Below are 23826 nucleotides of genomic sequence, written 5' to 3'. Positions count from 1 at the left end.
TTCTAAGAACGTGTCATTATTTCGTATTATTGGCGGCTCCGCCAGGACACCAAAGCGGCAACGGGAACACCGAAGCTAGAACCCGACCGGCCTACAATGTGGCCTCTGTTTGCAGGTTACATATGTCCTTCTGGGGCAGTACTTGTAAAAAATCCAATCTGGCACCGCGACGAAAAAAAGTATTTAGCAACGAAAAAGGCGCTCCGCGGCTTCTACAGCACCAGTCACTACCATGCCTTTGAATGTGTGGCGTGTAGGACACATAAGTTTGTGCACATTTTTCAGCAGAGTGGTTGGTTCCTGTTGTACATAATATGTAAGGCTATAAATTTGGCTTTAGCTGACAAGTGATGAATGTACCACAGCAGCTGTGGCTCCACTCAAATGTAGGCATTCACGTCGTGCTTTCCTCGGCAATCATCATTGTCAATTGCACACAGCGTCGCTTGTTGCCCGCAGCAATGCTCCAACCGTGCCTTCAAGCCACCATAGCACAGTTTTGCACACTCTGACCTTTGTTGTGCAAAGAACAGTGGCATAGTATCAAGGTACCACTGTGTTCTGCCAAGCAACAGAACACTCAGTGTATTAATAAATGAAAATAGGGGCACTGTACAGCTTTCATCTCCCAAGAGCTTTTGCAACAGGAACTGTTCATTGAGTATGACAACAAAGAATGCACATATAAGAATCACCATAGACCGCTGTGGGAGCAGTACCATGTGCACGAAAAGATAAGTACCAAGGCATACATGCTGCTCTAGTCGTTAAAAGTTGTCCCCTTGCAAACAGATAAGGTTGCATAATTGGCTGAAGTCACAACCTGCAGTTTTCACCTCTTGAGGACTCTGAAGGCAAGTCGGCATGCTGCCGTTGCTTTCATAGATTATGATGTTGATCTGCTACAGTTCATTTGTGTGACAAAAGACACCAATTACACAACCGTGTTTGAATGAGCAGCAGCAAGCATTGGAACCACTTCCAATAATATAACACCGAACTAGAAGCAAGACATTCTATGTGAAAGAAAGTGGTATAGAACGTAGAATAATCAAATAAATGCAATGTGCATCAGATGTGCTAACCAGCTCTGCTGCAGTCACTCTTTGAAACAGCATTTCAGATGTGATGGAGCACAGGAAGCATCACTGTGTTGATGTTTAGCCAATGAGCAGTGTACCTTGTAAGGAAAAGCAACATCACACAGCAGCAGATGATGCGTGAATGCAGCTTGGCGTACACTCCTGCAGTTTGCATACTTTTGCTCACGGGTGCACATTTGGTATAACATGTGCATCTATATAAAGCATGATACATATTCTTACCTAGGCCAACACTACCTGTCTTCTGTTCTTTGTTAGAGAAATGACTGCTTATTTGAGAATGCCGATAAAATTAGTCGCCAGATTATGGCGGCTTCCCACATCCATCAGATGCCCAAACTTTTAGTCAGCCTTCAATTACATTTACGGAGAAAAAAGCTTCCACATCTAAGCTAATGTGACCCAGATCACACTAGTAGATTTAATGTCATGTGTGTCTAATGACATCTGCATGTAATGTCACTAGTCGGTTGCTACATGTGGATGTTGTGGTCTCCTGTGTTGGATTACGGCTAGGTTTTGGGTCGTTTGCGTCAGGGCGCCACTCAGCGCCAAACGCTGTAAGTTGCCTGCTGCATTTCCCCTCGCTGTAATAAAATCATTCTTGGTCTGGTCCCCAATTGAAGCAGTCCGGCTCTATCTTGAGGCGCTGCGGGCCCCAGCCGTTTAGGCCTCATGCCGTAGGTCCTTCGTCCGGCCGCCCCGTCGAAGCCACAACAGATGTACCATTAAAGAAAATTGAATTTGGAAACAACTCATTTTGCTGAATCAGTTCGAATACGCTTGTGTACCGGATGAGTTTTCTCACTGAAGAGAGGCTGCAAACAAACAACATAATAAAAAGTGAGCAGATAATTATAGCAATTAATGCTTTCAATTTTCACTGTTTTGTTTCTTGTTCTTTCATTCTTTAAGGGTAACAAAACACTAAAGTTAATTATTCCCAAAATTTTTAGTATTCTCATTTCCAGCAACATTGCCAAGCGCATTTTAGACTGTGTTTAGCACCATGTCATAAGTGCAATCTCAAGAGGACAGAAATGTATTAAAAGATTTGCAGATAAAAATTGCCACTTAGTGGTGGAATAGCTGTGCCATTTGATCGAAATTATGCCAAGGGCGGTCTTCTGTGCTATTCTGCTCCAAAAAATAATTTTGGCGTAAAATTGTGCCATGCCTGTACCTAAAGAAGTATAAGAACAAGAGCTCCCTACTGTTGATGCTGCCGTCATAATAAAACTGAAACCAGTACATAAAGCATGAAGTTAATGGAGCAGCCACAACCACAGATATAGCGGAAGCGATAGGTTCTCAATTCACTGTTTCCATGCTGTTTGTGTTGCCTATATTTCTGGCTGATGTTCCATTGTGCTACATTCCAAAACACTGGTTACAATGTGCGGCTGTACTGCTCTTTCTTTTTTTTCGTTCCCTTCGTGCAGCACTGCAGTATTCCTCGTACTAGTGTTGCACGGAGCTCACTCAAGGATGATGTCGGTTCGAAAAGGATTCTCAGATAATGTCCAGTCACACAGTATTTAGTATTGTTATTGGCGGTGCGACTTTAAAAAAATATATTGTAGTACATCTACTCAACTGCTGACATGTATTTGCTTATGAATAAGGACCTTCTTAGCGACCCTGCATGATTAGTGAAGCAGATGTTGTGGTGGCAATATCATCAGCTTTGGTGTGTTGCACTGCACGGTTATGGAGAAAGAAATTGTGCACATTAGAAGACACCTGTGGACATCTTCCCTTTAGCTTTGGTTTAAGCGGGCATATCTTAGGATGTGGTCTTTCTGAAGTGCTCTAGTTCGGCATATCTTTTGTGCTTCTTTGGTTAATGCATGCTATATGTGCAGCGCCTATTGCAAGCCTAAATTGTAGAAGCGCCTCTACAATGCAATATGCATGTAGGGAACACATTATAATACGCATAAATTATACTACTATGGTAATTTCTAGTCGAAATGTCTTATTGGTTGACATAAAGGCAACTTCTATATTTATTGACTAGTTGAGTTAAAATTGACACAGTATGTGGCATATACATATGTTTGACACTGTGCCAAAAGTGCTTGTTGCTGCGCCAGGACCTGTACCAAAATTTTAAATGGCTGTTCTGCTGCTATGTCATGCTAAAAAATAATTTTTTGTTAAAGACACATATATTTTAAAACATTTTGCACATACACAAACTTTTCTGTACCTCCTAGTCTTTGACAAATTGTGATTGCCATCATCTGCAAATGACACATTCATATTCAGTGTCAATATTCTGCCATGTAGCAGCACACAGTATTTAGTGTCATTTGATGGATAGAATGTCATTAGATAAAAATGGCATGAAGTCTCCCCTTATGACAGGGATATGATTGTGTGGGGAGTTGTAGCACTGTTTGGTTTTCGTTCAATGTTTTCCTTATGTTGATCGTTATGAGAGGTGTCAGTACGTGCCTTGTGTGATCTTTTTTGAGTATATGACTTTACATTTCCTAAGGCAGCAATGCACCATGACGAAGCATGCTGCACTAAGGGCTTAGGGCATCACGTAGCTCAGTGGGCCAGTGTATTTTCACTGTAAAGAAGCTGATGATTGAAAGCACAGAAGGTATGTGTATGAAATGGCCAAACCCGCTTCTTGAGAGTTTCACGTTAGTGCTCTGGCCATGGATTGTGCATTGCAGCTCATAGTGAACATGATAGTAAATCATGGTTTGTGTGTCTTAACCTTGAGGAAAGTAGTATTTGAGGAGAAGAATCTGCTAGGCAGTGACATTGCATTCGGATGGCCCTATAAAGTCACGGTCAGGTGAGGAGGAAAAGACAGTTTTTGCCACAGCACGACAGATGACGCATCGGGCATGTTGTTTAGAACAACAGAAAGCTGAGCTAGTTGGTAAGGATTGCGCAGATGAGTTTTGTGTCTTCTTTCATTTTTCGCCTCAGTGCTCCCTTCAGTTGATAGTCGGCGTTCGTGTTGTCCACTTCTCTACTCTTGTGTCCTGTCTGCACGCCTCTCTTCTATTTTGGCATGTTGTGATCATTTACGTTAAAACACGCTGGCGGGCTAGTTGGTTAGAATCCATGGTAGAGTGTACAAGCGCGACTTGGACGAGGACGAAGAAAGAAACAGATACACAGACACAGCGCTTCACTTTCAACTATATATTTTATTTTCGCACGCATCGATAAATATATACCGTGCGAGCGGAAACAAACGTGACAGCAAAAAAGAACATTGATTGGTACATTTGGTTGAACCGGACACGTGTGCAAGGCAAGGGAAAAAAAGGGGAAAAAAATCTACTACAATTGTCCCGAAGACAAGCCAAGGAATCGTATCTCCTTTTCCGAAAGTGATACCGAAGGTTTGCTTACGCACTTTTGCTGTGTTTTTTTGCTATCTCGTGTGCCTCTACAATCTCCCTCGTCATCCTGCTATGAGCCTTATACAGAACGGAAGTGCTTTCAAACATGGGCTTGCAGGAACAATCTCGGCAGTGAATGCCCAAGTGACCCGAGATTACCTTATTGACATTTTATTGATGCTCCCTTAATCTATCGTTGATGCATCTGCCGGTTTGACCAATATACGTATTTCCGCATGAAAAAATAGACCGTATTCCCGGTCTATTGAAAAAAGCACGAAGGGGGACCTTGAATTGTTTTTTTCTGCAAAAACGCATAAGCCGGAATGTCCCCTCAGAGTGATTGTGTCTGAGAATGCTACTTGGCAGAAACATGTAGCAACCTACTTACAAAAGCACTTAAAGCTCCTGCCAATCGACGACCCATTTTTGGTGACTAAATCAGAACAAGTAGTGGATTTCTTTAAAGACTGTCAAAACAGAGATATGGTCGCTTTTTCTATTGACTTAAAAGATCTGTACTATTCCCTCCCACAGAATGACGTGATGCAATGTGTATCTGATAGCATTGACAAGTTTGGGGCGGTTCGTTTTCAGAACGCTTGTGGTTTAACTAGCGACAGATTTTTAGAACTTCTTCGTTTTTATGTTAACTCGACTTACGCGACTTGGGAAGGAAATGTTGTCAAACAAAAAGATGGCATATGCATTGGGTCATGTATTGCTCCCTGCTTAAGTGACTTGTTTCTAGCTAACCGTGACCAGGTTCTTGATGAACGTCTAAAAAATGACACCGATGTCGTGAAAGTGTTCAGATTCGTTGACGATTTTCTAATCATTCTAAATAACAAATCGCACAATTTTGACTCGCTGGTTTCAAAAACCGTAACCTCATTCACTAAAGTGTTGTCCCCTTTGTCTTTGACATATGAAGTCCCCATAGGCAATTTCATAAGGTTTTTAGACTTGGGTTTATACTTTTATCCACAAATGACATGCTGGAGTTATCAGCCGAGAGGCAATAAGCCTGTCCTACCATTTCATTCTGCTCATTCAAAACTTGTAAAACGCGCAGTAGTGACATCGTGTTTCAACAATTCTTTGACGAAGTCATGTGACCACAAAATGGAAGCCAGTCTCAAAGAGCAGGCCAAGCGCCTGGCAGATTCTGGTTACCCGATGCGCATGCTAACTTCTGTCGCGGAGGGCTTAAGCAAAAAATGCAAAAACGCGTCGAATGCAAGTAGTACCAATGCTAGAGCAAAGAAAGTTGCTGTGGTGCCATACATTCATTGCATTTCTCATAATCTCAGAAGAATAGCGGCGAAATCGGGAGTAGACGTAGTTTTCTCTGCCCCTGAGCGTCTACAGAAGCTATGCAAACAGGTTAACACAGAAAATAACAGAAGGCCCTCATGTTCTACCCAACATCGCCAACAATTTGTAACCTGTACTCATAACGTTGTCTATGCCATCCCACTTTCATGCGGAAATACGTATATTGGTCAAACCGGCAGATGCATCAACGATAGATTAAGGGAGCATCAATACAATGTCAATAAGGTAATCTCGGGTCACTTGGGCATTCACTGCCGAGATTGTTCCTGCAAGCCCATGTTTGAAAGCACTTCCGTTCTGTATAAGGCTCATAGCAGGATGACGAGGGAGATTGTAGAGGCACACGAGATAGCAAAATTACAGCAAAAGTGCGTAAGCAAACCTTCGGTATCACTTTCGGAAAAGGAGATACGATTCCTTGGCTTGTCTTCGGGACAATTGTAGTAGATTTTTTTCCCCTTTTTTTCCCTTGCCTTGCACACGTGTCCGGTTCAACCAAATGTACCAATCAATGTTCTTTTTTGCTGTCACGTTTGTTTCCGCTCGCACGGTATATATTTATCGATGCGTGCGAAAATAAAATATATAGTTGAAAGTGAAGCGCTGTGTCTGTGTATCTGTTTCTTTCTTCGTCCTCGTCCAAGTCGCGCTTGTACACTCTACCATGGATCATTTACGTATTCTTCTACGTATGGGACACACAAAAACTGTGGTATCGTATCATATATTGTAAATTTTCCGAGATTTCTTTTTGTAACATTAGTAAATAGAAGTAGTGGACATTTTAGCAGAGGCTATTAAGGAATACTGTCGTAATTACATGCCGTATTGCAGTTGGAACCGGCTACTAGTAGTAGTCCCGGAGCAGACGACGTCTGCCAACGATGCCACAGTTCACTCGCTCTCATTCCCTTGCCCACAGGACACAGAAGTAGGCATAGTGCTGTCCTTCAGTGATTGAGATAGTTCATCTTTTTGCCAGTTAAGTGTTGCTGAACATATGTATTTCAACCCTTCGCAGTGCATAGTGAGTCTTGTGGATTTCGCAAGCCCTCACAGGTGTGTTGGATCATAATGTTAAACTACCTTCATGCTAACAGAAGGGTATCTAAACATTGTCATTAGAGAACATTACATTGTTTTATCTTATGTCTGCAGTGCACTTGCGTGTAATCTGACTGTAAAGCCTAATAATAATCAGTATCTGTTGCAAACAGTGTATATTCGTCAGTCTGCTTTCATGTGACGAAGATGGAAATGAGTGCAGAAAATAGAAACTTAGTCAAGCTTATTAAATCTGGAGTATTTAATGGGTGCAATAGTTTTACAAAAGAATTTGCTTTTTCTATTGTAGTACCATCATCAGTGATGCAAGATGAACACTTGCCGCCTCTGTGCAAAATCTTTTACAACCTTCAAGTCCTACTTTGAACATTTCGCCTTCCACAGTACCTTGGTGGACGGTGCCTTATGCCACGTCAAGGAGTGCCATGCTGTTTTGAAAACCTACGGGAGCTTCAGGCAACATATCTCAAGGCATCACAGGAACCAAATCAGCGAGTGCCAGTGACACTCCAATACTTATCAGTGTAGTGTGTCGCAATGTGGGAGACTACAGACCACTCGCACAGACTTTATTTCGCACATTGCTGACCACTTTAACAGTGGTTTCAATTGCCTTTCTTGTCCGTTTGAAGGTTGTACAAGTGTACTGCGTTCTGGTGCATCATTTCGGACGCATGTGTGTACAAGCCACAATGCAAAGAGTGCTTTAGAGCACACGCAGGCAACAAACCTAAGCCCTGAGCTGGAAGACCAAATGGTTTTAGGTAATTAACTAATGGATCTTTCAGATGAAAGTTCGAAGGATGGTTCTTGTGGGGAACCCAGTGCACATAGTTCTGAACATGACCTTTACATAGAGAATTTTGCTTTGTTACTTCTCGAACTTGAGTGTAAGCACCATGTGCCAGCTAGAACTGTGCAATATATAGCAGAAGGCATAAAAAATCTTCATAGGTTGAGCCAGGATGTATCACTGAAAGAGGTAGCCGCAATAGTTCCACAGGAGACGTTTGCTGCAGTGCAGTCTCATCTTGCTAATGACAACCTCAACACAGCATCGCAAACACTGGCTTCATGTTATCAACGGTACAAGTACTACAAAAATAAGTTTTGTTATGTGAGCCCATCTGAGATTCATTTAGGCCTCAACAGGCAAAACAGTGCTTCCATTTGCCACTATGTGCCAGTAGCAGACCTTATACAATTCTTGTGGCACTTTTCACCTGCAAGCAAGCAGTTACCTACCTCTCGGACTATGTCTGATGACTGTTTCAGTGACTTTACTTTGTGCCAACCTTTCAGAGAACAAGAGAATGTGATACAAATCATACTGTACCAAGATGAATTTGAAATTGTAAATCCGTTGGGATCAGTGAAAGGAAATTTCAAGTTACTTGGTGTGTACATGACACTAGGCAATTTGCCTCTGCATTGTAGATCAAATGTGGAAAGCTTGCAGCTGGTGATGCTTTGTCGCAACAAGGATATAAGAGAGTTTGGGCTAAACATAGTTTTGCAGCCTTTGGTAAAGGATTTGGTCAGTCTTGAAAGATCAGGATTGTCAATTAATGAGGTTCACTATGTTGTGCGCCTCAGTTTCATTGCAGGTGACAATCTTGGAAGCCACATGGTGGGAGGCTTTACACAGAACTTTAGCACATCCATGTACTTTTGCAGATTTTGCCTTGTGACCCGCGCAGTGTTTGAGCAGGTGCCTAATGCAGTTGGTGAACGTCGTACCCCCCAAAATTATAATGAAAGTTTAGGCTGCCGTGCCAATGTAAATGGTGTGCAGAGCGACTGTGGTTTGACTGGAAATTCTCCTTTCCATGCTCTAAAACACTTTCATGTTTGCAACCCAGGTTTGCCGCCAAGCATTGGCCATGACCTTTTTGAAGGTGTGGTGCAATATGATTTGGCACTATGCATTCGTTACTTTGTGAACAAAGGCTGGTTCACATATGGCTACTTGAACAACAGAATCGCTACCATGAAGCTTAATGCTCATGACTTGCGTAACAAGCCTGCTAAAGTATCCTACAACAGTAACAAACTTGGAGGCCACGCACTCCAGAACTGGACTTTGCTGAGATTATTTACTGTGTACTTGGGCAGCAAAGTAGTAGACATGAATGATGCTGTTTGGGAGCTTGTCATCACGTTGATGCAAATAGTAGACCTTCTAATGGCTCCAAAGATAACAGCTGCCCAGGTTGCATATATGAAAGTGCTGATTGAAGACTATGTTGTTTCTCGCTGTGAACTGTTTCCCAGAGACAAACTCAGGCCAAAGCACCATAACATGTTGCATTACAGTGAACTCTTGCAGCACTTCGGCCCACTTTGTCATGTGTGGACGATGAGGTTCGAAAGTAAGCATCAGTACTTTAAAGAATGTATTCGATCTGTCAGGAACTACAAGAACGTCACCAAGACACTGAGTGAACGGCATCAGCTTTTTCAGTCATTCTTGGCGGCACGTGGATTATTTTGTATTGCCAGTCAGTTCACAGGCATGAGCATGTCCGAGCAGTTGAAAGTACTCGGAAGTTTGAAGAGAAAAGACTTCTCTGATGACTGTGTGCTGCTAAAAAAAGCTACAGTGGAGGGCTACACTTATGCATGTAATGAATATGTGCTTGTCTCGGGCACACGATTCAGTGTAGTGTTTGGTTCCGTGATTGCCATTGTTAAAGACCAGAGTGAAGCGGTAGCCTTGCTGCTTCGACACACACCTGCAGCACTTTTACCTGGCCTTGAACTGTATGGTCTGCAAAACTCAACAAAGGAAACAGTTCTTTTTCATGCACATGAACTTCTTGACAGAACAGCATACCAGCCATACTCCTTTAATGGCAATTCTGTTTCGAGATTGAATTTTTCCTTCTGTGAAAAACTCTGAGCATCATTACCGGTTAAAGGGGCATTAAACAGAAAATTAAGTTCAACTCTATCAGTAAGTTACGTTTCTACAATGCCAAAAAAAGCCAATTGCTGCGAGAGGCAAGCCAGAATAGACGCAAAAACAATGGGTGGTGTTTCCACGCCATCTTGCTGTGACGTCATGGGTTTAGATTATGTTTACTCAGGACTAGTTTATTTTTCATTGGTGAAAAAGAACTACAATGTATTCTAAGCTAGCCAAAGATTGAACATAACAAGTTTTGCTATTCTACAGTGGCTCTAATGTGGGAAGATACTTGCCGACTGTAAAGTGGACGAAGTTCAGACGAGGAGTTGGGTGGAGAGAAGGGAAAGGGGGCGGCTGGTGACAGCCAACCCTGTCAGGTCCAGGAGCCACCAGTATGTACATGCAGCAAAGTTGATCAAATTTTTGCAGTTCTACCGTGTTGTAATTTACAACAAAGATGCACTATAGTTGCCTGGCGAACACAGCTGTCAATGCAGATGGAGGTACTGCGAATGGTTAGGGCCTGCAACAGAATTAGCACCACAACAAAGACAAAACCTTTATGCTTATTGGAATGCAACAGAAGACCAAGCTGAAGCATGTGGAAATGAGCTGGTGGGCATTATAAAAAGGAACTCTGGTCTATCTTAATATTGTTGTTCAGTAGAAAAAGCACGCATTTTGGGACAGTTTGCAGCTTTAAACCCGTGACATCAAACTGGCATATCGACATAGGGGTTTTGGATTGAAAATCAAAAAGTGGTAGTTTGGGTTTCATTTTTTCATATATCGATGATCCTCCTGCGGCAAAATTATTGCAATTGGTTATGGAAGTATTATTCAGCGTAGAGTGCTTTGTTGTTTCTCTTCCATATCCCTTAAGATCCTCTTTACTGTGATTGTACCCATTGCTTTGTATTGTCCTTCCTGTGGCTGTGTTTATGTTTCTCCTTTTCAAAAACTGGTTTTAGTTTGAAGAAGTAGTGGTCTTGTGAAAATGCATAACAATTTTATTTCTTTTGCATTTGCACTTTGTGTCTCAAATAAAATGTTCTTTAGTTCAAGCATGGCTTTGTTTTGCTGCATTAAACAGAATGCTTCCACTTGGGATACAGCTTCTGAGCAGCTGAAACACAGCAATATTCCCAAATGAAAGACTGAATTTATTTATAAATGTAACTGCTGCTTCAACTACTGCGGGAGAAATGCCACTCCTGAAGATATGGAATGGAGACTGCAGTGTGAAAAAAATGGCACAAGCGAGCACACTTGTAGAAGCGCTAGCACAGGCAGAGGAGAAAGGCATTTGCAAGTCGGAAAATGCAAAGGTAACACTCGTGCTTCGTCTAGGTCTCGGCGTTGTAGGTCTTTGCTATGCATGGATCCCTTATCTTCAGTCACGTGCCAGCAGCTTGGGTGCACAGCTTTATTTTTTCTCTGTGGCACTGGCTACTTCATTCCACTTGGCAACCAAGAGGTGTAGGGGCTCTGTAGCTAAAGTGAACTAATGATTTGCCCTTGTTTTCATGGGCAGTAATGACTGGTTAATGAAGTTACCCATTTCCAGCATTTGAATGTGTGAAAATCACTGTAAAAATATGACCTTTACATTAGTATCATCATCATGCATTGGCAAAGTAATTGAGATCCAATTTTCTAGTTTTGTTTTCACAAGAAACAGCTAAGCCTGTTGTCTGTGCTTTATTCAGTAACAAAGGTCTTTTTGATCCATCACAAGTTGTATGTAAAGAACCTCTCACCCCTTCTATACCTGACGGCGAATTTTCTTTCACTGCAGAAAGCTGGAGTACTGTATTTTCTTGTAAATAATGCGACCATGACTATAATGTGAGGGGGGACTTGCGATCACAGAAAAATAAACGGAATATATGTTGGAATTATCACGTAGTGATGCTGGCACAGAAAGAGGAATGGTGCCTAAGAACAGGTGCCTGTAAGACATCGTCCTCCATGGCACCAAGGATATTGACAGGCAGCACCTAGGAATAGGGATGGCCGATTAATTTTTATGTGATTATCGATTATACATTCATCATCATAGCCTTCAATCGATCATTTGTGTACAATGCACGGTCTTTAATTGATTAACTAAGTAATCAAAGTTCTTGCTGGGCACTTTTAAAAATGTTGAAACATGGTTATATACTTTTGTAAGACCCTGTTTTAATGTTTGAGAGGTGGAACAAAGTTCGAAACATGAGTGTATAAACGTTTAATAAAGGACAATCTTTAACTTGTTAAAGACTAATATAGTTTACACTAGTGGTGTTGGAAAAGAGCAGTATATATTAAAGAATATCACTTAGGGCAGAATTAAATCACATACATGGCTCTAGTGAATCTTTGTATAGTGCAGTTAAACAACAAATAAATAAATGGCAAAAGTGAAAATTGAAGTCCAACTGAATTATGCCAAAAATTGCAATACACAGGAGGAAAAAAATTACTGGTTTAACATTTTAAGCCACATGCTCTATTCTACATAAAGTAATGTCAATTGGCTGGGAGTTTAGGGTGAAACTGACATGTTTTTTTAATGGTCACACAAGCAGCATATTAGATAGATACTTGTAAGCTGTAGATTTGCTGGAATCGACATGAACCCCATCACTATGTGAAACATGCTCCAAACTGGCGTGCATGCTGTGGCACGTCTTTAGTGGACTGAGAGTGGCACAACAATGAACGACTGGGTTGCTATTCTAGGCCATGAATTGCGAGGGCATTTCAAGGCTCCGGCTTAGGGCAGCATGGTGGCATGTGCAATGAGGGAGCAGAGAGGGGAAGTGCTCGGCATCACTCGGGACCCGGAATAAAAGTCGACAGTCGCTCTACCACAGCTGCACAGTCTCTTTTCGTGCGCCAGCACTCCAGTACGATTTCGAAATTTTCACGCCACTCCTGTCTAACTCTAGAAAACGATTACTCGAACTGGCCTAATCAATTAAGTTGATTAAATGAAAGGTGGACATCGATGAAGATTAATAATTTTGTAATTTTGTGAGATACGTTTAATCTGTTAAACATTCATCAATATTGCCAACCCTACTTCAGTAGTGCCTGCATATGAGCATGCAACAGCAATCATTGTGGTGTCTAGTGGTTTGGCTACTGCAGTTTGAAGCACCAGAAAGGATAAAGAGCATATTTGCATGACAAGCTTGAATATAATGTGATGCATGTTCTGAGGCCACAAATTCGGAAGATAAGTTTTTATAGTGTTACAATTACGGCAAAATAAGCTTGCGTGATCGCTGAAATTGCGTATTTGTGCACGAATTGGTGAAGCTTTCACTTGGTCATATGTGTAACAAGATAATGCCACTACCATTAAACAGGTTTTTTTGAAAGACTGGACTCTTCTTGAAGAAGATGTCTTTCAAGATGCATTGAAGGAGCTCCCTCTGGATGACAGGATCTTTATAGTTGCTGAAGTTATACCACCAGTGGAGCATGATTCTTCAGGTAAAATGTGTAATGTTTCTTGTTTATTAATTATGTGTACTAAATGATAGACTGTTGCATTTTGACATTATTCCTAGAAGAGCAGAGTGCTTGGCTACTTGGCACACAATGATACTTGAGGAAATCAGCAAAAAAATGACACACAAACATGAAGGTGGCTCGCAGTTTCTTCAAGTATCAGTATGAACCAACTGGCCCAGGAAGCAGCACTTCTTGGTACGCAACTTTTTGTCACATTTAGAGATGGGCAACAGAGACATAACCGGACAAGTACATTTCTACAAGTGAAAGTATTTAATGAAAACGATGCATAAGCAAGCGGCTCTGTTGAAATCCAGAGAATTAGTGAGCATGCAAATACAAGCTGAATACAAACTGACTGAGCAACCATCTAAAGTGCCACGTTTGAAATCTGCCCCCTTGAACCAGTGAATTAATGGGCTTGCCAATAGTGCATTGTATCGGTAATGAATGTGTAATGTGCAGGCTAGTTTTCATTTGCATATCTTATGGCTGAAAAAATTATCAGAAGCAGTGGTTGAGCGACACATGTGAAATTTACAAGGATACAAAACTTACAGGTGTGGTGCTCCTTTAAGACTTGAAGCCATTGTCACACAAATTAAACGACACAAGGAACAAAAGGCTGGGCACCACTGCCCCTACATTCACAACTGATTTATTACTAGAGGCTAGAAGAGAAAACAATAAAGTGTGCATGCACAGTGGTTCTACATGGCAGTGAGAAAAAAAAAGATGGCTTTTCGTAATCACCTTGATGAACCCGTTCACATGCACATTTTATTGTGTGTTCTCTTCTAGCCTCTAGGATAAACAGCTGTGGCGTCCAGTCTTTTTGTTCCTAATGTCTTGCTTGATTTACGCCATGATGGCTTCATCAAGTTTCTAACTACTCCAAGAACAAGTTATTTTTAGTTTCCTTCAAGACTGTTTACATTTCTTTGGTAAAAGGGGGTTGAGGAATTGCAATTGAAATAAATGACAGTATTCGCTTTTTTAAATTTCATGCCCAAATGCAAGCAATGATGTCATCGTGGTCTTAAATACTTGGTCTATTCTTATGCAGGAAAATTTTGAAAATAATCATATTCTGGGATTTCACACGCCAAAACCATGCTATGATTATAACGCATGCTGCATAGGGGGACTCAAGTTGAATTTTGACCCAATGGGTATCATTAATTGCAGAAAAGGTTCCTGAAATTCCTGGATTTGTTACACTCAGATCCAATGTAATTGAACAATATCTAGCACATTTCTGTTTTTGGTTCATGGTGGGATGGGAATGCAGGTCAGGACAGAACACAGTGGGCTCTTGCATGAAAGATTATTGAAAATATTGCTTGAAAAAGATCATTGGGGGGCATGCATTGAGAACAAAATAAGGGAAAATGGCGTGTCAGAATTATCAATGGACTGTTTGCAAGGAAATTTGACAGCAGTGATCTATTGCAGCGAGCATGGTAAAGCAACTATATAAACACACTACATAAAGGTTGTCCGAATGCTTGGTGTACACTAACGTTACTCAAATGCAACTGCCCAACCCTGATGTAACCAAAGTGGTTTCATGGAATATGCTCTCTTCAATTTGATTTTGCGTGCATGAACATAAGTTCTGACAAATAAAGTACAGTCACATTCTTTGTACAGACAGGTATGTGATGGCCATGACCTTCATTCTACAGTGCTCAGTGTTTACCTAGGATGAGTTAGTGGGCTGTCTGGTCAATGTATAAATTGTTACAACCTTGCAGAATCTTGTGCATTACTTTTGGGGCACAACAGATGACTGTGTTGATGTCTATAGGCTGGCATTTCATTTTATACTTTCTCTAGGGCACACAACCTACATAAATTGAAAGGCGCTGTAAAAACGAAGTTAAATCAATGCTTGTATGCAGCCACTCTTGAAGTTGGTGTGAAGTACTTTATTTTGCAGCATTAAACCACATTGGGCTAATTTTTCTTAGAATCGCCGGGTCAACATGTTCACATTTTCAGTGCATTTACACAAGACACAAAATTGAATAAAGAATCAGTCCTGAGTTTTCAATTTATGCTCTGCGAGAGTGGCATGGTGTTCCTGACTCGCCACTGCCATGATTACAGGCTTAAAAGCCACTCAGTATCATTGAAGGCTCGGTACAAACTTCTCTGTGCACTGTAAGCAATGCAGCTGCACTCTGTTGCTTCAGAAAGCCTGTTGATGTGTAGAAGTACTGTGTCTAAAGCCAAAAGTCTTGCAGCTGCTTATATTTCGCACATCAGGAGGTTATTCTGTAAATGTCCACCAAGTGAAATGTCTATTTCAGCTGCCACTGATTGCTGGAGCTGAACAAGTGAGAAGGCAACTTGCTGTGGGTGCCTGTTTCCTTCTCTCTGGCACCCCAGTCTACCCAATCAGCACGTCAGCAGCAGCTAAAACGTACATTTCTACTAGATAGACATTTAAAGAATACTACCGCCTCTTCCCCCACCCCCTTGTGCCAGTACAGCTTTGGCGCATTGACAGGTTTGCATTTTCCAGTACTTTAGGTATCTCGCAAGCCGACTGCGCGACAATTTTTGAAGAAGTGAGCACACCCCAGTTCAACTTTCATTTTGAGAGGCTGCCAAGAAGTGTTCAAGTCGCATTAGAGGCACCTCAGGCACATCCTCCCGGAGAAAGGAGAGATCTTGTAAGGTGCATTGCGCATGACATGATGCAGGTTTCACCACGGCCTAGGAGAGAGTTCATCCGCAGTGTTGCTGAGGCCATGGTAAAGCGTTTTCCTGCTTGCCTTCAGGACCACACAGTCAGTGGCAAGGTGTTTGGTCGAGGATATATTTCCCTGTTCCAGCAACTTGAGAACAGAGTAGAGAATTTGGGCCGTGTGAAACAGCAGGAATTGCCATCATGCGTGAAGACCAAGAAATACTCATATGGCTGTGCCAATTGGCAGCCAGTGTGCTTGCAACCAGTCGAAACCGTAGCTGAAAAAATCCAGTTTCCTAAAGGGGAGGCCCAGAAGACACTGCGAGACATAGATGTACCCTTGGCACAGACCTCTATGGATGCAACCTACAGTGAACAACGAAGGTTCATAAATTCTGATGCACCAGTCCATAGCACAGCAGAAGTCAGAGAGGAGTGGCCATTGCTGTTCCACAAGTCCTTCTTCTACAAGCATGCCTGTCAGCTCCTTGGCAAAAATATGAGGGTAAGAGTTCCTTCTAATGGCAAATACTTATGTCTACGCATTACCAGTCTTTGCTACATACATTGAAAATCACTCATAAGACAATTCAGGTCAGACAAAAGAAATGGCCTCTAGAAGGAAAGTCTGAAATGTTATCCGAAATAGCAGCACATGGTCTTAGTGCGTCTTCTTTTCGCTTACTCATTGTGCCTACTGTAGAGGGACGCTAATAAAGGGAAAAATCAGACATCCAACCGTTCGTAGCAATTGCTACAAAGGAGGAGCACTGAAACAGTTTTCATGGCTATGTAGAAGTGAACTGAGTCGTAGGGTAGATCCCTGTGTTCATCGATATACAAAGTTAGGTGCTTTGCGTAAACCGTGTAATTTATTGAGTTTGCAACACCTGCATTCCATGTAGACGGGGGTAGTAGTAATGTCACTTTGGTGAGCAATCTGATTGGCTTCCCGTGTGATGTAGGGAATGCTTCACTGAAGCATATTTTTAATATCAAATGCTATATATTGAGTCGTCTCTTCAAGTCAGTGGCATATTTCTGCTTTGAGAATGTGGATATTTGTACACATGAACTTGAACATGCATGTGAGGGATGTAGTAGAATGAAGAGCTTCCTGCGAAAAGCAGGGCTTTTTGGAAGCTTTGTGTGGCTACATGGAGAAAGGCAAGGGATGAAAGAGAATGCAACAAAGATTAACACTGACATGGTAGCAAGGACACCTGATGGAACATAGAGGATTTCTTATGTGAATGTAGGTGCAGTGATATCTTCAGCGACAAAAGCATTAAAGGGTCCTTGAACCACCCCACGGGCTTAGTGAAATAACATAGTCCGCGGATAGCATACGCTGTTATGAACATCTCAGCCAAGTTCTGCTGTCGTACGCGGTCCGTGGAGCTCTCAAGCGGAGCGCGAAGTCAGAGCTCCACGGACCGCGAAGTCACCTTTTTCTTGCAATTTTTCTTGAGGCTGCCAAGAAGTGTTCAAGTCGCATTAGAGGCACCTCAGGCACTTCCTCCCGGAGAAAGGAGAGATCTTGTAAGGTGCATTGCGCATGACATGATGCAGGTTTCACCACGGCCTAGGAGAGAGTTCATCCGCGAACTCCCTGTTCCAGTAACTTGAGAACAGAGTAGAGAATTTGGGGCCGTGTGAAACAGCAGGAATTGCCATCATGCGTGAAGACCAAGAAATACTCATATGGCTGTGCCAATTGGCAGCCAGTGTGCTTGCAACCAGTCGAAACCGTAGCTGAAAAAAATCCAGTTTCCTAAAGGGGAGGCCCAGAAGACACTGCGAGACATAGATGTACCCTTGGCACAGACCTGTATGGATGCAACCTACAGTGAACAACGAAGGTTCATAAATTCTGATGCACCATTCCATAGCACGGCAGAAGTCAGAGAGGAGTGGCCATTGCTCTTCCACAAGTCGTTTTTCTACAAGCATGCCTGTCAGCTCCTTGGCAAAAATATGAGGGTACCCAGTCAAAATTCCATCAAGCTACTGGCTTACATGTCTGATGGCTATACATAATTTTGGACCTTGAAGGTCTACCAGTCTGATGGTGTACCGGTCTGATGGTCTACCGGTCTGATGGTCTACCAGTCTGATGGTCTACCAGTCTGATGGTCTACCAGTCTGACGGTCTACCAGTCTGATGGGCTACCAGTCTATTGGTCTCTACCAGTCTACTGGTCTACCAATCTATCGGTCCCTATTAGTTTGTCCATTAATGGCACAAATGCATGATTGCATCAATTTTAAGACATATTGGCACAGCTAGTCCTACGCAGGCTGAAGGAATAACATTCTTGTTGTGCGTCTCAACCACCCAGGCAGCACACCAGCATTGGTCCAACCATGGCCCAATGCTGGCAGAAATGGTACCAATGTTTGACCAATGTTGGCATATTGGCAAAGGGCAACCCAATTCAATGCTGGCCCAGCGTTAAAGCCAAGATTGGACCAATGTTATGCCAATGCAGCAGCCATCGTAGGACCAGCGTTAAAGCGAAGATTGGGCCAATGTTATGCCAATGCAGCAGCCATCGTGCTGCCAGCATAGTACCAGTGTTGAGCCATATCGTTGCCATTCTTAATGCCAGCTTTGAGCCAATGCCCTTTGCATGACGAATATTCTAGATATGCTGGCTTTAGAGCACGCACATATTCTTACCGCAAACATTTGCTAGCGGCATTTTTTGTAGCAATTCTCCCCTTTCCGTCTTCCTCAATAGTAGCTAGGAAAGCTCGACAAAAAGATGTCAAGAAGCAGAAGTCATATATGATTGCAAATAATAATAAAAGAATACTGAAATTGACGTTTATGACAGTTTATTGCGAATAAATTTTCACAAACAGGCATTTTTCGTGGACCTAGATGGGTGACGCTCGGTTATCTTCAAACAGTTTATTTACAGGTACTGCCCTCAGGATAGGAATTCGGCAAGGTGCCGAGGACGGTGGGCTGGCAGGGGTTTCAGGGCAGGGAGCTGACGTCGGTAGGCAGGTTTGTCAGTGCTTGGATGACAGCGGGCTTATCAGGCCCCGAGGACCACGATAACGCGGTGGTTTCGTTGATATTGCTACCATATCTTATAGCGACTTCACCATTACTTGGAGGCAATGTTTGCACTGTAAAATGAAAAGAAACATTGTCAGAGATGTTGGTATGACAAATGTATGTGGGAGAGTTTTCATTTGAAAAATCGCCATACTGCCACAATATTATAAGTCTGAGCAGAGAGTTCGAAGGGGTGAATCAAGAAACTTTCTTGCAAGAGATTTGTCAGGTAACACTTCTTGATATTTCGACATATATGGCATACCTTGTACAAGGTCTAACGTAATATTTAGAACAGACATAAAATGCGCAGGATCCGTCCGCTTTGTTTACAGCTCACACCTAGTCAGCGTAACACTTTAGAATTAAAAATTGCAGCAAAACCTGCTGCAGCACAAAAAGCCTAGTTTCAGACTGTGTAGACACAATGCGGCCTTCGTGCGAAATTTTCAATGTGGAAACCGAGAAGTTCCGTCAGAAACACTAGTAAAAGAAGCATTTATTATACGAAAAGAAAGAAATACTGTCAGCTGGAAATGATGCTTGACCTATACCAGTAAGAAGAAGCGCGGTTCCTCGGTATCACTAGCAGGATCAGGCCGCACGCGTGGTTTGATAAAATCATAGTCCTGGAATTTGGGTGAAATTCACAGAGATTTACACGTGGTTCTACTCCAGGCACTATCAAAGACTGCAAATAAAAGAGCTATTTAATTACAGGCACTCTACATTAGCCAGGCCTGTTTCAGTAGTATATATACCGCGTGATATTGCTTGGGTGATATAGCTTGGGTGATATTGCTTCTGATAAAACTTATAACATGCGCAAAACAAATGCACTCACCATTGTATGATCCATGCTTCTTTGTATCCGAGTTCATCCCACATCGAAGACGGTGGCCAGGAGCGCCGACTTTTTTTCTAATTGTTGTTTCGCCTATATTAATTCTAACACTCACAAAAACTCGTGGCCATATTGCTGCGTATTTCAATATGTAGGCGTCTCAGTAGGAATGACGAGCGCAAGCGAGCATTTTTCACCAGACGAGTGCGCTGGCAAGAACGGACGGCAAGCACTCAGGCGGTGTTGCACCCAGTCGGCGTGCTAGCGACGCATAGAAGGAAAGAGCGAAAGGAAAGGGTGAACGAAGAATGCGGCGTAAACGCCACTTTCCCCCGCTGAACCTAGCCCGACCGGGTTTTGGGGTGGCAGCGATGGAGGGCGACAAGGAGGACAATAGTGACCCCGCGGCATTCCCCCATCCTTCCGAGAGCACCCAATTCTACACAGCAGCTTATGGCTGTCTGAACGCTTGACTGATAGCATTGACCAGGCTCACCTGGGTGCGTGGGGGAGAGGCAATGGGGGGCTTGCGGACGGAAAGCTAGGCCGAAAAAAAAAAAAATCCGGAATGCGCCGTGCCTACTAAAGGCAATGCAAGAGGTTGTTGACACGCAAATGCCAAAACGTGCAATTAATTTTTTTTCTGTCAGGGGCATTCATACAAGGAGCTTACTACACATGCACGAACAAACAAATATATTAGAATAGGAGCATGATGTCGCCGCAACATGCCATGCATGCTAAACAAACAAACAATAGTTTCACTAATGCATATGCGCTCATTCTCGATGCAATATTTATTTATTTATTTACACATACTGCAGCCCCTGCTGGGGCTATAGCAGGAGTGGATAATACAATACATGAAAGAAATACAATAGGCAAAAAAGAAAGTTTAGGCGCAGTGTTGAGGGAGTACAGACAAGAATTCATTTAATGGGAGAGAACAGTTGGTTCCTGGTAGCGAATGCCAGGCTTCAATTGTTTTAGGGAAAAAGCTATACTTAAAAGTATTAGTGCGTGCAAAAAATGGTGTAATGTTAAGCGCGTGATGTCTCCTACTAGAAGAGATTTTTGCAAAGGTGATATATTCATTACTGGAGAGGCGACAAGATGAGTGAATAATGCCATGAAAAAATTTTAGGGAATGAACGTGTCGCTGTTCGGCGAGAGATGTCAGGTTGAGTGAAGACATGACTGACGATGGCGAGAACTGGTGGTCATAACGTCGGTAGACAAATCTGATCGCTTTCCTTTGTATGGCCTCAACTCTGTCTATTTCGTACTGCTTGTAGGGATTCCAAACGATACTACCATACTCAAGTATAGGGCGAACAATAGTTTTATATAACAGTAATTTAGTGTCGCGCGGAGAATTAGACAGAGTACGACGTAAATAACCGAGTTTTTGTAGAGCTTTAGTCGTAATGGAATCAATGTGCTTTGACCAGGACAGGTTAGTGGTGAGCGTGAGACCAAGATATTTATATTCAGAAACCCGTTGAATTAAATTATCATTAAATCCGTAGCTGAAAAGGAACGGGTTAGCTTTATTAGAGAAGGACATAACGACAGTCTTACGGAAGTTAATATTCATTTGCCATGTTTCACACCATTTAGCAAATCTGAGGAATGATTCACTAAGGCGAACATGCTCAGAGGGAGATGAGATGATGTCATACAATACGCAGTCATCTGCATACATTCGAATTTTAGATGATATCTCGTGTGGCAAATCATTAATAAATAGTGTCACGTGGTAGTGACGGTGAAGAAAGAAGCAATAACACAGTAGCAATACTGTGAACGAGAAAACTAACTTTTATTGGGCGAACCTGTGCCCACAAAAACAGGCTACACTTATAGCACAACGATAGCGGCGAACACGGTCGGCGATCGTCGGAAAAACTGACCAGCGGGTCAAGCGCGTCGGCTTTTATAGATCAGTCGTCGAATGTTCCAGATTACCTGATGGGACCCGCGTGTCTTCCACAAAGTTCTACACCATTCATGTCACGCGATGAAATCTGATAACACAAGGTTCGGCGACAACAGACACGCGGATAGAAGCATCGATAACTTTCCAGAAACTTCGGATACATGCAAGCGCGTCCCGCGCTGCGCGATAAGATTTGTTAGGCGGTGAAACCTGGTCGCCCGATAAATATAAATACACGTGTCAATACCCCCCTCTTAAAAAGCATCGTCCCGATGCTACAAAGAGAGCGAAACACAAAGGGACACTTATTAAACATAAGTAACAAAACAACGAAAAGAAATAAAGTCCAAAGGTCAGTTACGCGAAGTCCCAAAGTTCGTCAACGCTGGTGGTACGGCTTGAGCCGCACAACGTGGACAATTTCAGGTCGTGAGCGGCGCCGCTGTGACAGCGAAATGCCGTCTGGCACGACCTCGTAGTCCAGTGCACCAATACGTCGGATGATCTTGTACGGTCCAAAATAGCGAAGCAAAAGCTTCTCGCTCAGTCCTCGTCGGCGTATAGGGGTCCATACCCAAACACGGTCGCCGGGCTGGTACTCGACGAAGCGTCGTCGGAGATTGTAGTGTCGGCTGTCGGTCCTCTGCTGGTTCTTGATTCGCAGGCGGGCGAGCTGTCGGGCTTCTTCGGCGCGCTGGAGATAGGTAGCGACGTCAAGATTCTCTTCGTCCTTTACGTGCGGCAGCATGGCGTCGAGCGTCGTCGTCGGGTTCCTGCCGTAAACCAACTTGAACGGCGTGATCTGTGTTGTTTCTTGCACCGCCGTGTTATAAGCGAATGTTACGTACGGCAGGACGGCATCCCAGGTCTTGTGTTCGACGTCGACGTACATCGCTAGCATGTCGGCGAGGGTCTTATTCAGCCGCTCCGTAAGACCATTCGTCTGCGGGTGGTAAGCCGTTGTCCTCCTGTGCCTTGTCTGACTGTATTTCAGAATGGCCTGGGTGAGCTCCGCTGTAAAGGCCGTTCCTCGGTCGGTGATGAGGACTTCTGGGGCGCCATGTCGCAGCAGGATGTTTTCGATAAAGAATTTCGCCACTTCGGCTGCGCTACCTTTCGGCAGTGCTTTTGTTTCAGCGAAGCGGGTGAGGTAGTCCGTCGCCACGACGATCCACTTATTTCCGGTTATTGACGTCGGAAAGGGTCCCAGCAAGTCCATCCCGATCTGCTGGAATGGTCGGCAAGGAGGCTCGATTGGCTGTAGTAATCCGGCTGGCCTTGTCGGCGGTGTCTTGCGTCGCTGACAGTCTCGGCATGTTCTGACATAACGGGCGACGTCGGTGGTCAGGCGCGGCCAATAATACTTTTCTTGTATCCGTGATAGTGTCCGGAAAATCCGAGGTGTCCAGCGGTCGGATCGTCATGTAGGGCATGCAATACTTCTGGACGAAGTCCTGACGGGACAACAAGAAGGTAATTGGCGCGGACTGGCGAGAAGTTCTTCTTCACGAGTAGACTGTCTTGAAGCGTGAAGGAAGATAATCCGCGCTTAAATGCCCTGGGGACAACGTCGGTGTGCCCTTCCAAATAATCGACGAGGCCTTTAAGTTCCGGGTCCGCTCGTTGTTGTTCGGCGAAGTCTTCCGCGCTTATTATTCCAAGGAAGGCGTCGTCATCCTCGTCATCTTGCGGCGGCGGGTCAATGGGGGCGCGGGATAGGCAATCGGCGTCTGAGTGTTTTCGTCCGGACTTGTATGTTACGGTGATGTCGTATTCTTGTAGTCTGAGGCTCCACCGTGCCAGCCGTCCTGAGGGATCCTTTAAATTCGCTAGCCAACACAAGGCGTGATGGTCGCTGACGACTTTGAATGGCCTGCCATATAGGTAAGGGCGAAATTTCGCTGTAGCCCAAACGATGGCGAGGCATTCCTTTTCGGTTGTAGAATAATTGCCTTCCGCTTTTGACAACGACCGGCT

General features: G+C 43.3%; 1 protein-coding gene across 2 annotated transcripts in view; it reads left to right on the top strand.

Moving 5' to 3' along the window:
• The window catches only part of LOC139053358 (uncharacterized), a 48719-nt gene that overhangs the window by 669 nt on the left and 24224 nt on the right, over nucleotides 1-23826 (top strand). Inside the window, exons 1-3 of one of the 2 annotated variants that reach the window (XM_070530370.1) lie at nucleotides 10992-11119; nucleotides 13151-13277; nucleotides 15837-16501. In XM_070530370.1, coding sequence (XP_070386471.1) covers nucleotides 10997-11119; nucleotides 13151-13277; nucleotides 15837-16501 — 915 coding nt within the window. In that variant the 5' untranslated portion in view covers nucleotides 10992-10996. Of the gene's footprint in view, nucleotides 1-10991; nucleotides 11120-13150; nucleotides 13278-15836; nucleotides 16502-23826 lie in introns of those variants that run through there. The other variant, XR_011510432.1, reaches the window with a different exon arrangement.

This window comes from Dermacentor albipictus, unplaced genomic scaffold (assembly GCF_038994185.2).
Source record: "Dermacentor albipictus isolate Rhodes 1998 colony unplaced genomic scaffold, USDA_Dalb.pri_finalv2 scaffold_96, whole genome shotgun sequence".
Taxonomy (NCBI): Eukaryota; Metazoa; Arthropoda; class Arachnida; order Ixodida; family Ixodidae; genus Dermacentor; species Dermacentor albipictus.
The sequence above is the reverse complement of the archived record's forward strand: the minus strand, read 5'-3'. Positions and strand labels throughout refer to the sequence as shown.